The sequence below is a fragment of the Pseudonaja textilis genome, chromosome 5 (assembly GCF_049901715.1).
Source record: "Pseudonaja textilis isolate UNSWEBS1 chromosome 5, rPseTex1.2, whole genome shotgun sequence".
Classification (NCBI taxonomy): domain Eukaryota; kingdom Metazoa; phylum Chordata; class Lepidosauria; order Squamata; family Elapidae; genus Pseudonaja; species Pseudonaja textilis.
Window position 1 is genome coordinate 59,979,694 of NC_141994.1, and position 17,955 is coordinate 59,997,648.

Consider the following 17,955-nt stretch of genomic DNA (forward strand, 5'->3'; position numbering starts at 1 on the left):
TCCCCTCCCTATCTCTCTTCTCTGGAGTGTCAGCACTGAAGTCTCAAAATGGTCTGAGTCAGGTCAGCTTCAGGGTTGACATCAGTTGCCAAGAGTCTGAATTTTGATCATGTGATCATGGGGATAGTACAGAGGTTGTAATTGTGGAAAATGGTTGAGTCATTTTTTTCAGTACCTTTGCAACTTTGAAAGTCACTAAATGAACTGTTGTAAATCAAGGACTACCTGTAGCTCGATCTTTAAACAGTCTTTAGTATTTACACACAGGAAGAGGGAGTATAAGTTGATAAATATTTGCATGTAAAGACTGTCTTTCTTTTTATGTATTTATGACTATATTTGGGATATGGAGCCACATGATGGTGGTCTTAAAATAAACCAAAATTTTCCAAAATTACATAGGTGTTTTATTTCCAGTCAATGCTGACAGGCATAAGGGTTGGGCCCTTAGAATTTCATGATTATATTTTATGTTAAATCTTCTTCCTTCATCACAAATTAAAATGGCTTCACATATTCAGACCTTAACCATGTGTTTCCAGAATACCCTACTGTTTGAAAAATGAATGTAAGATGCATATAATTGGAAATAGATTGTGTCTGAAGATTTTCTTAAAACCTGTATATTTTATAGAATATCTTAGTTATGATTTTCTAAATAATTAATCTAAATGACTGAGAATTGGTTACATATATTTTCATCTCTTAAAAAATACCTAGTGGTATCCAGAACCTTCAGAAAATCTGTTTAAGCAAATGTTACTGAACTACCCGTGTTTTTCCAAAAATAAGACCGTCTTATATTCATTTTTGCTCCAAGACGCATTAGGGGCTTATTTTCCAGTTAGGTCTTATTTTGGGGAAAATATAGTACTAAATGTGTCTGATGATCTTAACTGAGGCTTATTTTGGGGGAAGGGCTTATATTATGAGCATCTTGAAAAATCAAAAAGGCCTATTTTCTGGTTGGGTCTTATTTTTGGGAAAACATGGTATTACTGAATGCTCGCTTAACGAGCAGTTATAAGTTGAGGATTTATTTCATTGTCTTGAAGTAATGTTGACTTTAACACACAAAAAATAGAGGAAAATCAGTCTAACAATAAAAAGCATGTTAAAATTGTATAAGTGAAATCAATGAAAGTTGGATGGAATTCAGAAAGTGTGAAGGAAACATTCTTAGCTGTTTGTAAATTATTTCATTTAGCCTGCCCTCTGATTACAGGTGGATCTGGGCTGTTGAAAAATTGCAGCTAGCAACAGTTCTGCCAGAAAGTGAGGTGTGAAACTGAATGAGAATGTTAAATATATAAGCAGTGCCCACTAGTTTGAATCCCTGGTGGAATCTCATCTACCATCTGTTCTCAGCGATTAACCAACTGCACAAGGAAGCCCACCAATATCTTCATGGCCTTAGAGCCACTGCCATCAAACCTAATAGCCCTTGATCTCCATGATTTCCATGAATTGGTCCAACTTTTTAAAAAAGAAAAAAAAAGTCAGCCAGGCCGATATCCAGCACATTTCATCGATGAGGTTCTACAAGAAATTACAATCTGTTTGAACAATAAAGTATTACACTAGCCCTTCTAATTTTGCAAAATTAAGAAGTGTCATTGCCAACTAACCCACCAGAATTAAAAGATCCAGAACTAAAATTCCTGAGCTGTATGAAAACATTGCATGCTGTATTGCTATTACGGGGATGTCAGGAACCTGCTAGAGGCCAACTCTACATAACATTTTTATGCTCTTCTAGATGTTTCTTATCCCTATTGCTTAAGACAGTGGAACAATTACTCTATTAGGCACAATACAATAATTAATCTATGATCTATACAGCTTACCTTCAACATCTCAGAGATTCCAAATTCTGAACTAATAAGAAGTTGAATAAATGTTATTTCATTTGGGTGGATATCAGGTGGTGCACCACATAAACCATAAGCTTACAATAATTTCACTCCCTAAATTCAACTACACCAATAACCCATCTGATTTCAGTAAGCGAGGATGCCTTAGAATAGATAATACAACGTCCAAGTATTAACATCGCTAAGATGCTTCTAAATATTTCATTTTTTCCCTCTTCTGTTCAATAATGTTCAATTCTTGGAGTCTGCCTAAACAAGTCCTGCTGTTTTCTTGGCAAAGTTTTTTCAGAAGTGGTTTGCCATTGCCTCCTTCCTGGGGCTGAGAGAAGCTGACTGGCCCAAAGTTACCCAGCTGGCTTTGTGTTTAAGAGACCTCATGCTCTCCCAGTTTCTAGCCTGATGCCTTAAGCATTTCACTAAACTGGCTCTCATATTTTTTTAAAAAACATGAATTATTTCCTTTCCAACATGAATTCTGTACAACTTATAAAAACCATAGCATGCTATGCCCAAAGCAGGCAAGAAATGGGGAGTGATATTTGTGTTTTCAGACTTCTAGTGTGGACCTTTATTCTGCCTACATGTTGAGCATAATTATTACCTCCTAGCTGCTAGTATGGGAAGTGACAAGGGAAGGAGACTGGTATATTAGCTGCTTGTGCTAGCACCTAGCACAACCAGTTAATATACCACTCTATCATCTCAACCTTCTGACTTTAGCTCTACAGAGAAGACTGAAACATTTGAATTTCTCTTATTTTCCAAATGTTATTTTTGTAACTTTTTTTTCCTGATGAAGGTTATAGAGAATTCATTACCTTACTACCGTAAGAATTGAAAGGATTATTTGTGCATAGGTCAGTGGTGGGATTCAATTTTTTTTACTACCAGTTCTGTGGGCGTACCTTGGTGGGCGTGGCAGGGGAAGGATATGTAAAATCTCCAGTCAGAGGTGGGATTTGCCAGTTCTCCAAACTACACAAAATTTCCGCTACCGGTTCCCCAGAATTGGTCAGAACCTGCTGAATACCACGTCTGGCATAGGTGTAATTATGGATGTAAAACCTGCAATGGGAACAACCTCCTAGTTGTTGATAAATTAGAAATGTGTACCTTTAAACAGAGCACATGTAAACCAAAACATAACTGTTTTTATGTGGTATAGAGGTTTTGTATGTGCTGGTTAATAAGAACAAAATAAGATGTATTATTGTAATTAAAAGATATGTGCAAAATATGCAAATTAATTGCATTTTAAATTCTTGGCTACTACCTCATCCAGTGTTTACAATATCTAGCAATACAAAAATCAAATATAAAAAATATAGTTACAAAAGACTGAACTCTTTGCTGCATAAGTTAGTCTGTCAGTGAGAGAGAACAAGACAATGGATTCTTACATCCATTTCCACTGACCTGGTTTGAGACCAACTATAACTGGCACATTAAAGCAACAGGAAACAACAGCATTGGAATTTGTTGCCTTGCCTTTCTCCCCCATCATCTTTCACCTATTCCTTAATCACTATAATGCTCCTGTAGACACTTAGGGATGTAAAGGGTGCATCTTGCACAACTTTCCATTTCTTTACTCCACCAGTTCTTTAAGCTGCACGATCATTGCTTCCTCTTCCACACCTGAGCACTAGGACCAAAAATGCCCGATGCAAATTCCCAAATTCTATTGTTCCTTATTTTTAAAATGTAAGCTCTGTGAAATGACTATCAGTATATGCTTGGTCATTAATATCATGTAACAACCCCCCACTTTTGCTTTCCTGGATCCATCTGTCATTTTATTATATAAAATGACTAGTTTTGTCATCACAACTTAAGCTGTTTTTAGGGTGTTCTTTATTCAACAGCAAGCAGGAAGCTCCATGTTTTAGAGCAAGGAGGCAGCGGTTAAAACTCCATTGCTACTGCCAACGTATGCACCCATCTAGCTTAAATTACTCTTTCCAAATCCTTTTAAAAGCAACCTCTTCTTGAATATATCTAGTCAAAGAGAGCCCTCGGGAGCTGTTCTGCTGCAAGGCCTTTTCCAATACCGAAACTGCCTTTTTGTCATTTAGTTTCATGTCCTACACTTTGGAATGGGAGCAAATAGATTGCAAGGTTTTTTCCCTGCATAACAATGCATAATGTTCAATAGTAATATCATATCCTTTTATCAAGACTAATATACCAAGTTTATATCATCTGCCTTTGGAGGACTCTTCAATTTGTTATTCTTATTGCTTTCTTGAATCTCTTCCAAATGATGACGTTTTTCCCACTCGTTTGATGTAGCCATAGGAAAGAATTCTCTCTCACCCCAGAATCAATTTTAACGTGGCATATAGATTATGCAACAATCCTAAAAGCATTCCTGTGTGATATACATTCAGAGTTGCTTGTACAGCTTTACAACCAATTCTAGAAAGCAGACTGTTAGAGAGAAAGGAAAGGAGTACAGGCAACATAAATGACCACCTAAGGCCAAGCCAGTAAATCCATGGTCCATGGGAATCACAGAGCTGGAGAGCAATTCCCTAGTGCTGATTTCAGAAGAGGGGGAAAAGGACAGGCAGGCTAGCGCAGAAAGAATAGTTGGGTGGTTGGGGAGGAGGGAGTAGCAGATGGACGAGAACTTAAGATTCCGTATTCACATTTCACATTTTTTTTTTCCTCCTGTCTCATAGACCCCGTAAGTGGTCTGCAAGATGTGAATACAGTACATTTCTCCAGTTCTCACAGTAGTAGTAGCAGTACATATTCATTTAAATGTGGGGAACTGATAAGAGACGGGACTTCTTTGGTGGCTGAAAGTCATCAATGATTGGTGGGGCCAATAGTGGAAAAGGAACATCACTCACGAGCTTCCTAGGGCATCAGAATGGCCACTGCATCTTGTGAATAGAAAACCATTGCTGCTGCGGGACAGGGTGAGCTCCCATCACATGCTCCAGCTCCTGCAGACCCAGCAGTTTGAGAGCAGGTAACCAGTAGATTAATGGGTACCACTTTGGAGGGCAACTTCACAGGGACACAAGAGTCCCCCAACTGGGTGTCCCCCGGGCAATGATGAGGCCATCAGCAAATCCTTTCATCATGAAAGTACTTCAGTGCTTCTGACATGATTAGATTAGTACTCTTCCTAGTTATTATGTGCATAAATACATTAGACTTGACAAATCAAATGAGAACTTAAAGATGATTAGTACCTGAATAAGCCATGCTAATACATTCGGGCTAACTAAATTAGCTAATAAGAAACCCAACTGATGACTGTCATTAAGCATTGTTGAAGAACAGTGCCAGTTACTGATTTCTTGCCCTACCTCCGTCACTGAAAGGAGGTCTGATAATAGTACTATTTTTAACAGAAACTTTTAAAAACAAATTACAAAGATGAGGATGGGTCAGATGAATCAAACAATGTAAAAATGGTAAGAATCCAGCTCTGAAACAGACTGAGTAAGATTTTCAACATCAAAAGGCTGTTAGACATGAAAAGTAAGGAAAAGTAAAGGAAAATTGTAAATCTATATTCGTATTTGTTTTCTGGTGAGAGAAAAAGATAATACAATCTTGACTCAACTTAATTTCTATTGGCAAATGAAGACTAGTTAACAAAGGTTAGCCAAGTAAATACTCAACCTCTTTTACTCAAGTCTTCTGAATACTTTTTAAAATGTCAAATCACCTCTCTGGAATATACCCAGCATCAGGTCAAAATATGTTAGCTGGAGATCCCAATTATAAGTTGGTACTTTTAACGTGTTGTTAAAAGTTGTTGTGGTATTGAAAATTAATGTTCTTTTGCTTTGTTCCTTCTAAACCATTGTTTTCTTACCTTACAAGCCACTGCCAGGAACATGTGAATTAAAACTCAATTTGCATAAAAAAAAGATTACCAACCTTGCAAATCTCTTTCCTTTTTTCAAAATGTCAGCTGTAACCACTGAGCTGCTGAACAGGCAAGCTACAGTATTTTTCAATTTAATTTTAGAACAGAAGCACAAGTAACTTGCCTCTTTAGTATGTAATCAAAATATATAAGAAACGTGTCAGCAATTTTCCTTTTTTCAGCAGTCTCAAGATCAAATGAAGGCACCCAGGAAAAACCGTAAGTCTTGCAACCATTAGTGCAACTCCCAGCTTTGAAAATCTTCCTGATCCCAGATTTTGATTAGATTATCTGAATCATACAGGCTCTGAAATCTTTGCAGAGCCTCCTAACAGTGAGGTTTACCAATGAGCTCTGTAAATTCCAGGTATAACAGAAGGGACACAAAACAGGCAAAGCAGAACACTACCATTTTTATATTTTAGAAAATCCCAACCCTTGCAGCTAAGAAGACTGGACGCTATAGTTACAACACATCTAGAGCTGTAGAAGAATGGAAACACAACAGATAAATGGGGGTGGGGGAGACACCACTATGGCTATTTTCAGCCATTTACTTACAGAAAACCCAGCATAAACTGGAACACAGCAAGGACGAAGAGGCCTTGCTAAACCAAACATACCCCAATAGGAAAGTAGCACATGATTTCTTCTTCTTTTTTTTACCTATTTAAAACACAGGTAGCAGGGGGAACAAGGATGTGAGGAGTAACTGCTAAGTTCCTTGTACTACAAGGAAGGAATGAAGTAAAAAAACCCAAGCCTGCAGGCAGGTTTTTTGTTTAGTGAGCCTCTTTCTTTTTCTTTCTTTCTTTCTGTGCTGCTGGTAACCGTGGTAAGTATAAAAACAAAGAAAAATAATCTATTTATTTTGTAGAACAAGTCAGTAGTCCGAGACATAGAAAAAAGTAAAAACCAGTCCTTAAAAAAATGGGTTTACTAAAACAATTGTTATTTGGGAATATTCCCCCCCCTGCCCATCCTCGGCCACCTATCTTCCAGAAAACAGAGGGGCAGGGAAGTTAAAGTGGATTTGTGGCCAAGTGAAGGCCTTTAAATTCATCAACAACTAAAGGCAAGGAAGCAAACCGCATCTTATGGACAGCCTACTGGTACTGCAAGACTAACTTGATGCTGGGGATATTGTGACTTAAGATTTTCACAGAAGACATTATCAGTGCAGAATCAAGAAAAAGCTGGGCTGCTTGCAACCCGTTAGGAAAATCTCATGCACTCATGATATCCATAACCAGCCGCACCTTGCTTTAAACAATTTAGTGACAGGGTGTTGGTAAAGGTTAAGACAAGAGAAAAATAGCTACCAAAGCAGGAAGGAGTGCTTTGCCAAGGTAACATGCCTTAGCTCTGAATTCATTAATATGTGAGCTTCCCCCCAAAAGGACTATGATCCAAATTTCTTTGGGGTAAATACAAAGCCAATGTTTTCGAGATCTACAGTTCTTCTGCTTCTAAGAACAGAAGAGAAAGGAGTTTTCTATCCTCCTGGTGTGGTGTTTAAAGCAGGTTCTGTAACATTGCCTCAATGACCTGAACAGGCTGAAGGAAAACCATCTCCTTTCAACCAACATGCCATTACAGGGCAACTCAGAGGGCTCAAGATTCTCCAGAGTGCTCTCAATTTAAACTGTCGAGGCAAAATATATATATATACATATATATCCATGGGCCTCACATCTGCTTAGTCTGAAGGCAGCAGCTACACTCAGCCTTCCGCAGGAAACATGGGAGTAAAAATACTGACTGGGCCTTCGAACAAGACGATATCTGCATAGCTGGGCCAGTACCCCGGTGCCTGTGACATCCGCTTCATGTAATGGAAGCCAGCAACGTATGGCCAGCTCCACTATAGGGCTGTATGTCTGCCGTAAGTGCAGCTCTCCAAGCGGCTGTGTTAGCTTCACACCTTCTTAAGTGTTCCATTTCCCTCAAGTCCCATCAAGACCAAGTAGCTGCTAACTTGTCTTCTTGAGGTCTTCCATGGGTAGCTTGTAGCTCAGCAGGAAGTGAGGTGGTGTCGGACTACCTCCCCCTTGCTTCTGTTTCTTTGCACAGTTAATACAGATATAATCTTCACTTTCTGCCATTTCTGGTGAGACACCAACACAAACTTGATGAAACCATTCATCACAGCCACCATCGCACTGCACCCAGTCTACCTGTAAGACACAATGCATGCATGTTAGTTAAATTGAATGAGTTCATCATTTAGCAAATACCAGGGTTAGAGGTTGAATTTATATTGTCCAAGAATGAGTGTGTAACATCCCCCCCCCAAAAAAAAAAACACACAACAACACAGTATTAGATAACTGCCTATAGAGATTCTCAGTCATCCAGGTCTTGGTTGTCCCAAAGGTTTTTCAAGAGGCAACAGGACTTTCTCATCCAAGAAGGTTCTTCAGTTGCCTCTTGGAAAAGCACCTTTGGGACAGTATTAGAGAACTTAAATATACTTCCTTTTTAAGAAGAAAGTATCATGTATGTATTTTATGTTACCAGCACGACAACTGTATTCCAAGTCACTTGAAAAATCCAGAGAAATACAAGATCCATACAAATGTCAACTCTCTTATATTACCTGTGTTTTTAAAAGACATTATGTGCAAAATATATGACCCTTTTAATAAATAACATATGAATGAAAATTGTACCATTCTCAGCTAGATCTGACAAGTAATGCCAGAAATGGCTTGTGATATCCATTTAACAATGGGGGTAGCAGTACCTAGACAACCATGTGTAGGACTTGGAAGTTTTACAAGATTAATAGTTGGGTAGAAGATCAAGAAATCCCAGGTTCAGAAGGGTAAAGTGGGAAGATGACAGAGGAAACAGCTGGAAGAATGGAGTGACATTCCATAGTTATACGTATTTCAATATTTCCAGTCAGAAGAAGTTGAGAATGAGCCAAAGCTATTTTACTCAAACATGTGTTTTTTTTTAATTACATTGTTCATTTACCATTTATCCTCATAACCTCAGAAAGAATCTGGGAGATAAAATGATCAGCTTTCTCTGTTCCAAGTGTAATCTGTGTTTTAACATAAACCGCAAAGAAACACCTGAGGGGAAAATCTAGAGTTCAGGAAAAATCTAGAGTTTGGGAATATATCAGAAAATTTGAGTTCAGTATCCAACAACTATAGGCCCTACCTAGGAATAAAGCTTAGCTGCTCCCAACCTAAGGAGACAATATTAAGCTACCTAGGCAAAAGACATGACTCATTATAAAATAGTTTCATATAATGCTGACATAACCATGAATCCCTGTCATCGTAAACTTTTAAGAGAAATTAGTTTCATCATTAACCCACAGTGGTTGTAGGCCTTCTGTAAAATTCTTATCCATGCTGAAAACAGTCTTCTTTCCTTTTGCTGCTCCAATCTTAAGATTTTTTTAATTTTATTTCCACAGGTGCTTATAAGTCACTAATCAAAGGATTCCTGGTTTGTTTTTCTGTTTTAGTTTTTGTTTGCAAAAAGCTAGTAGAAGATTAATGGCCACTATACAAAGAAGGAAATTCAAGTAGGTGGAAGTGTTAAGATAATAGCAGTGAGGGAAATATTCCAACATGGACATCCAATCCCATTTTCTTTACTTCAACTTGTCTCTAAGTAGTTCACTTGTAGCAGCAGCTTAAAAAAAAAAAAAGAGATGCTATCCTGTATTCACATCCTGGCAATGCAGAGCATTCTGAGGGGCAGGAATTTAAATCTGGATTTCATTCTGGTTAACACAGTAGTCTTGTTTACATTATATAGACTTGGCTAGAAAAGGCTTTGATTTTTTTATTCAACTATCCAAACTGCAGCGAGAGAGAAAAATGGCAGTTATTTTTACAATGCTACATCTCTACAGTAAATAATCTGATGCTAAGTTCACCCAGTGCTTAATGCATTTCCCTGGTAATGGGTACCCCCGCCAAACTAATGGATGGTTCCCATCATCCACATCCAGGCAAGACTTTCAGGGTTACCAACCAATTTCTGCGTCTCCATGATAATCCTAGGTCTGTCCCAATAATTAACTCCATTAACGTGTTCATCCATGTAATTCATCAAGACTAACTTGAAGGGAGGAGAAGAGAAGCTTTGAATATCATAATTTGGCCAAACCCATTTGAGCTGTGGTGCTGGAGAAGACTTCTGCATATTGGTTGGACAGCAAAGGTGACTAACAAGCAAGTACTGGAGCACATAATACCAGACGTGTCGCTGGAAGGCAAAATCACAAAACTCTGTCCCACTTATTTTGGCCATATCATTCGGGAGAATTCACTGGAAAAAAGCAATTATGCTGTAAAGTTAGCAGTAAAAGGAAACCATGCCACCAAAGAACATAGTGACTGAACACAATCAAAACTGACACTAGCCAGAGCAGGGCTGTCAAACTCTGGGCCCAGATGCTTCACGCACTGGCCACAGCCATGGCCAGTTTAGTGAAGGGGTGGGAAAGTCCAGATACATCACGTGATGAGTGAGTTTGACACCCCTGAGACAGAACATAGAGCAACTCAAAGAGGTAGTGCAAGATTGGAAGACACAGAGAGACCTGGCCAGTAGAATTGCCAAGGGTTGGACACAACTGATTGGATAACATCATCATTTTATGCAAATTCTGAAATCAAGATAATCTATTACAAAGACGTTTATTATGGGCAGATATTACGTTCTTGAAAAGAGAACCATCTCTATATTTACTTAACTGGGTTAATGAGTTGCTACAGATCTGTCATAAAAGATTTTACATCTCTTGGAATATACTAACATTTTTTTTTACTTGTCAATGGCCTGATTAGTGTGAAAAACAATAGGCTGCCTTCAGGCAGTTGCACCCAATTAACTTTTTTTTATTTTAAATATTGGAACGCATTCTGATCTGTGAATACCACAGGAGTTAAAGAGACAAGTGTTTTCAAAACTAATTAACAGATACTATTTTTATATGTATTTTAATCTGTTGTCACTGTTATCTGAAAAAATAAAATCCAGTGAAATGTATTTTCAAGAAACACTCTGGAAGCTACAGTATCTATTAACTTGTTTGTAACTAATATAGCAAAGACCAAGACTGTGACTTTTGCTTGATGTCTTTGTACTGTTTATATCTCTGCAATCTTATTCTGCAGATTGGAACAATTAGCCAAGAAGTAAACAGACAGGAAGTTCTTGACTTACAATCATTCATTTAGCAACTGTTCAAAGTTACAATGGCCCTTTTTGGTTTAAGACCAGTTCTCACACTTATGACCGTTGTAGCATTCAGAGATCATGTAATCACTATTTGCGATCTTCCCAGCTGGCTTCTGATAAGCAGAGTCGATTTGGGGGGTGGGGGGGGGGGGGTGTTAATCAGATTTGCATATGTGGCATGATTCACTTCACTGCAGTGATTTGCTTAACAACCATGGCCAAAAAAGGTAATAAAATAGTGCAAAATTCACTTAGCCACCACCTTCCTTACAAATGGAAATTCTGGTCCCAACTGAGATCATAAGTTGAGGATTGATTACCTGTAACATCTCTTCTGGATCAGATCAAAGGCCAATGTAGCCTAGCATCCTCTGTAGTGCAGTGGTTAGAGTGCAGTACTGCAAGCTACTTCTGCTGCAGCCAGCTGCCTACAATTTGGCAGTTCAAATCCCACCAGGCTCAAGGTTGACTCCATCCTTCTGAGGTGGGTAAGATGAGGACCCAAATTATTGGGGGCAATATGCTTACTCTGTAAACTGCTTAGAGAGGGCTGTAAAGCACTATAAAGCAGTATATATGTATAAGTGCTATTGCTTTTGCTATCCTGTTCCTACTTTAGCCCACAAGATTACAGATTTCAACTATAATGTGAATGTTTTCCTGCTCACTTTCCTTCTAATATTAGAGAAAACAGTCATCATTATTAATTAATAATTAATTTCTCTCATCTTTTTATGTACCTTTAAATGTAAAGATAATAGGTTTTTAACTCATTTGTAATATTGTACACCAGCCAGGGTTGCTATGTTTTATAATCTTTACACATTTGATGGATGCGTGTGCCTGCACATGTACACACAAGCTTTATAAGATGACTGCAGAGTTAGCATTCAGAAAATTACTTTAGATATTTTGTTCATTGTGACAGGTGAAAGCTCAAAGGCTTGCAAAATGAGGTCATTTGTGCCTTTCAATCAGATAATCTTTACAGGACATACTGCACTCTCACTCCTAAAAGAAATTAGAACAAAACATGTCACTAAATATCAAATTGGTACTTGATATTATGCACGTGCAGATGAGACAGCTGTGCCTTTTACTCAATACATATGATGTAGAGTTATGTTTCGAGACAAGGACTGAAGGGGAAAATTCAACTCAAAGTCAAGAATGGCCAAGGTGGTCATGATTAACAGATCCTTCCATGACTACCAAGCCAGATAAAACAACTCCTGCAGTAAAGAACTTTAGAGCAGGCAACTTTTCAAGCTCATTTCAGCTTAAATTTGGAGCATTGCTTCGTTGCGGCTATCAAGAGTTATTTTTTTAACATCATACTTTTTAAGGCACTTACAGCTTTTCTTTCTCATTAAAAAAAATAGGGTGTTATTTATATCTTCATAATATTGGTGAGGGCAACAGATCCAGACTCAACCCTGACAAGACTGAATGGCTATGGGAACGTATCCCCTCCTGGATCCAAGGATTCCATATCTTTAGCCCTGATCAGCAACACTTTAGCTCACTCAAAGCTGGCATGCAATTTAGGAGTCCTCCTGGACCCCATTTCCTGCTTCAAGCAGACCTATCTTCTGTAGCAAGTACACTAACTTTTGAATCAGAAGAGCCTTGGGACAGTCACTCATGCTTTGGTCACTTTGTGTGTGAATTACCATAACACACTGTATATGAAGTCACCCTTGAAAACCACTTGGAAGCTACAGATAATCCAGAATGTGGCAGCCCAGGTAGTTCTGTATTCCTGTGAAACACATCTGCTTCCTGGCTATGCTGGTTGGATTAGCTAACTTTTTCTGCATAGCTAATCTTATCTGCATTTAGTATCGTACACTGCCCAGAGTCATTTTGAATTGGATGTCCTTACAAATTTAAAGATTAAATTAAATTAAACCTTGAAGCTGGAGTACTAAACTCCAATGGAGTTACTGGAGTTACATTGGAGTTTACTGGAGCAGTAAACTCCAATGACTGTTTTAAATTTATCATTCCAGGACGCCTCCTGAAATGAGTCATTCAGCATATATTATTATGCTTCCTTAGAGCTACTATTAAAGGCATGACATCTAAACAAATGTACCAATATGATATAATAATAATAATAATAATAATAATAATAATAATAATAATAATAATAATAGTAATAGTAATAATAATAGTAATAATAATAATAATAATATAGTTAGGACACAAGCATACATAATTGTCTTCTGTCATGGAATGATTTTCCTGTGATTTGTAAAAAATCTACCAATCTCTTGGCAGTTGACAGCTGTGAATTGGACAAGCATTTAATAAAATGCATAAATTAGTAGTATATTTTAAATTAATTTCTACAAGTATTTACAAAGTTTATACAAAATGAAAAAACAGTGCATTGTATATATTAATCTATTGTGTATGTGATTAGTTCATACAACAAAATGATTTAATTTCTTCAGAAAGTGCTTCTTAGTTTTTTGCAGTTAAGCCCTGCAGCAAAGTTCTGTCTTTTGCAGCATATGGAAATTTTTGCAGCAGCTTCAGTCCTTATGCAGGATTTACATTTCCCACAAAGGAACAGCTTTTGTTATGTGTTCACTTAAAAACAAAACTCTTCTCTTATTAGACAATACACTTTTAATCTCCTTTGTTCGCAAGCATGATAAAGTATTATATTGCACATATGCATTGGCTATCTTTAAGGCATCACTGATATAGAAGTAAATCCTGGCAGCATGCATGCGCACACAAATTGGTTTTTGGAAAGTTCCCTAAACAAAATCACAAAGTTCCTTAGAATACTGCTCCAAGCAGACTATTTCTGACTGGAATCCATAGTTGTCACGAGCATATCTGCAAAAATTCTCCAAAGGGGAAAAATAATGAAATTTACTATAATCGAATCTGATCACTTCAAAAAAACTTGTGCAAGTTTACTACCAGGAAGAAGAATAGAACAGGGCATGTGGCTTCCTTCAACTAACTTAAAAGTTTTTGTGCAAGAAATTAATTTTATTCCATAAAGATAGCCATCTTAGGAACTTCAGTACGAAGGAACAGTATTGCAATAAAGAATTCTGGATTATCAGCCAGTTTTTACAGCATCATCCGATAAGTAGATGAGGTAATGGGGGGAAAAACTTATAAACGGAAGAGCAATGTGTAAATTCACTATTTCTTTACTAATTGTCTTCTGATGAGCAAAATCCAGTGGTCATGACCAAATCTGCTTTAGCAAAGTCTCATCAAATATATATAGTGAAACCATATATATAACCAGCATCAATTGGTGCAGAATGCAACAGAGTGAAGAGTTATGTGTGTTTCTAGTCTGTACTGGCTACCAAGTTTGGTTTGGGGCCCAATTTCAAGGTGCTGGTTTTAATTTTTAAAATCTTTCACAGCCTGGGGCTGGGTTATCTCAATGACTACCACTCCCTGACTATATTTCCCCATCCCAGCTGGTCTGATAAGGCGGCCTGATTTGGTTTCTGCTAGTAGGATCTATGCTTAGCAGGATCCAGGAGACAGGCCTTCTCTGGCATGGTGCCTGCCATTTGTAATATCTCCACCCCATGAAGTTAGGTCAGTTGATGTTCATAAAGTCCCCCGAGGCCTGGCTTTGTAATAAGGCCTGGGCTTCCAGGAGAACAGTGAAATCGTAACAATGGTTCCACCACTGTTGGAATTCTCTCCTGGCAATGCGTTTTTTAATAATGACTGTTTTATATATCTATTTAAATAATGATTGTTTCTGCGTATTTATAATTTTAATTGTGTTGCATGCCACTCAAGAGGCATCTTTTGTGAGACAGGGAGCCATATAAATTTGATGGATAAATAAATAATAAAAACCCTTGTCGAAGAACAGGCATGTTATCGGTTTGTATTTTGACCTTTTAAATAAAGCACGGCAACAAACTTTCAAAGATACAGCCCAGGAGTCAGGAGCAATGACCTAGCAATGATCTTTGAAAACATCAACCAAGGTGACCCACCTTGTCCTTGCACGGCCTCTGACAGTTTTGTGCCGCACACACTGCATTTTCATCATCTGACTCTTCTGCTCCTGACCAGTCATACTTGGAGGGGATGTCCAAAACTTTCTTCTCCCTCTTTTTCTCAGCGCACTCTTTCACCAGCTCTACCTTCGTGGCGGCTACTTTCTCACGTTTTTTCTTTCGTTCTTCTTCTTTAGCCAGCTTTTTGGCCAGTTTGTTCAGCTCCTTTGTCTTGTCCATTGTTAGTTTTAGCTTCTTTTTCTTTGGTTTCTCCAACTTCTTCAGCTCTTTAGACTTCTGCTTCAGGTCACCAAAGAACTGCTCTGCTTTCTCTAGTTTGCGCTTCCTTTTCCTCTCCGAAGCATCTCTTCCCCGGGTTTTTAATGGCTTCTCATCCATGCTCTCATCCTTCAAGAAACAAAAGATGTTGATAATTTTGCCAGATTATTCTCTTGCGCATCATAAAAGCAAAATGATGAAGCTAGTTTCCATAAGCACACATCACTTCCAGTGAGTGAATAAGCTCATTAACAAGAGAAAAGGGGCAAAGTAAATAATAATCACAATGCCAGTTTAAAGTCGAAGGTGGCACGCTCTATTTTGGAACCAAATGGGTGTTAAACAACTTGTAAGATAACATACATATACCCCAAGCTAGTAATCTGCTTTCTTGGGAAAAGCCAATCAGAAGGATTGGAATGGAAACCAAGTCATTATTTCCTTAAAAGGGTTCTAGACATATTTCTTCTTCCTCTGCCTCAAAAATGAATTCTTTTCAGGAGGCTGAATCTGACCATTTCACTTTCAATATCTGAGAGACCATGAGTTCAAGTCCCACCCTAGCCAGTTTGAAGACCTTGGGCCAGTCACTTTCTCTCGGCCCAAACACCACAGAGGGTTGCTGTTGTAGGAAAAATTGGAGGAGGAAAGTGTGCTGGATAAGTTTGTCGCCTTGAGGTATTTGTAAAAATAATAAAGGCAGGATATACATATAGATATATCTTACAGTAACAGAGCTTCAGACTGCAGTTTCCCTCTGCTAATGGCAATCAACAAGCTTTTTGATGCGTTTGAATAGGAATGACCCAACATTCCTGGCACTTGAAATAGGGACAGGTTATTTTCGCATCAAATTATAAGATGCTTACCCCAGGATGCTCCTGAGTTCAAAGCAAGAATATATGGTACAATGTTCCACTGTATGGATTCAGTGATTTATTTATTTTTAAAAAGGAGTAAATAAGAGTGGAAGGGCAGATGCATTGAACTGATAGGGGCTTTGGTAAGGAAGCAAATCCTGAAGAGTAAATTAGGAGGAGGCAATCCAATAAAGAGATGAAATAGCAGCTGTGCTATTTCTCTGCAATACCATTTTGCCAAAGTTAATTTTACATGCGACTCTGCTATTTTATGATAGTTAATGCCTATCTTTACCTCCATGATATGAAGAAATCTATCTTCAGAGGGTGGATGCGTGGCCTGCAAAATCCGCCAGATGTGCTGGGTTTCATCAAGAGATACTTCTAAGAGATCTCCTATCATCATTAGATCTTCTAGTTGTGATTTGGCTCCAGAAGAGAGTTCAAGCACAGGAGGTTCTAAACTGCGAGGAACTAAAGGGCTTTTACGAGGTTGCTTTCTTGGGGTATTGGAACCTTTCAAAAAGAAGCACGAAGAAAAACAACATGTTTAAGACTAAAAGGTAGAAAACAAACAAATAAGATGAAATGTAAAAAGGACTAAATTTTGATTTCTTAAAAATTCATATACCCAGTTTCCTAGTAATTGATGGCCTCATTGTCATTAATTATAGAAGGCAAAAATGACATGAAGTTATTTGGATGGTTTAAGACTCTAAAGCAGGGGTGCCAAATTCACATCGTCACGTGACGTATTGGGACCTTTTCCCCCTTTGCTAAACCGGGCGTGGCCAACACATGAAGCATCTGACCCACGGGCCAGGAGTTTGACAGCCCTGCTCTAAAGAAACTCAGAATCTGTAGTTAAGTGTTACCCAGGTGCCACTAAGCACTTATCGGAGTACACAACCTAAGATCCCCGAGATACATACAATTTCTGAAACCTTTGAAAGTTGCAGTTAGTTAACAGTTGCAGAAACAGAACATTACTGAATACTAGTTCTGTTCATGTTTCAAAAATGATTTGAAAGAAACTTGGGCAATCGGCTGTCTATTATTCATTAATTATCCATTTCAAATTTTTATGTGAGTATTAAAAAAAGATACCACTGCTTTTAAGAACCATTTTAACTCATAAAGATAGCGACTTTTTTTCCAGGTTTATGCAGAAGCCTGGGAAAATACACGAGTGTAGTACTTAATAATAGAGTACTGTGCTCACATGGCATCCAAAACACACTACACAGCGTATGCCTGCAATATCATGTCCCGTCTATCTACCTATCTGCAAATGAAGCTAATGAAATCTAGTTTTCACCTTGGCTTCACCAACTAATTTTTGGCTCCAGAGTGCTTCATTTATAAATTTAATTTATAATCAGCTTAAGAGAATTTTTGGTGAATTGAGGAGCTTATAAATCGCAGTAACAACTAAATGGCACCGTGGATATAATTATAAGGAGGGGGGGAGACTTACCCTGAGAACAGCTTTTTGAAGCTGATGAATATGCATGTTCAGCACAGAAAGAGGGAGCCGTCCACATGTGTGTTACTACTTCTTCAGATTTGATTGGAATTTCTTCATCACAGAAGAGATTGGGCTCCAGACTGCTAGAAGACTTTACACTGGCATTGTCCTAAAGAAAAGTATAGCAGAAACATGAGATTATGGAGCGTGATCTAATCATTTTAATACAACTCACAAGATTTGGTAACAAATTACATTAAATGTGGATAAAGCCAGTGGCTTTCTTTGAGCTACTACAGCAATACATGGCCAAAGATACTTATAGCAGAATGAAAAAGAGGACAATGCATTTTGCTTTTCTAAAAAT

The 17,955-nt window shown here is 38.0% G+C and overlaps 1 protein-coding gene across 1 annotated transcript in view; it reads right to left on the bottom strand.

The window, feature by feature from the left end:
• Positions 1-6,164: 6,164 nt before the first annotated feature.
• The window catches only part of KDM5A (lysine demethylase 5A), a 48,038-nt gene continuing 36,247 nt past the window's right edge, over positions 6,165-17,955 (bottom strand). The window contains exons 25-28 of the mRNA XM_026719077.2: positions 17,598-17,757; positions 16,416-16,636; positions 14,979-15,389; positions 6,165-7,943 (exon numbers count right to left, since the gene is read on the bottom strand). Of these exons, the coding sequence (XP_026574862.2) occupies positions 7,740-7,943; positions 14,979-15,389; positions 16,416-16,636; positions 17,598-17,757 (996 nt within the window). The 3' untranslated portion in view covers positions 6,165-7,739. The remainder of the gene's footprint in view (positions 7,944-14,978; positions 15,390-16,415; positions 16,637-17,597; positions 17,758-17,955) is intronic.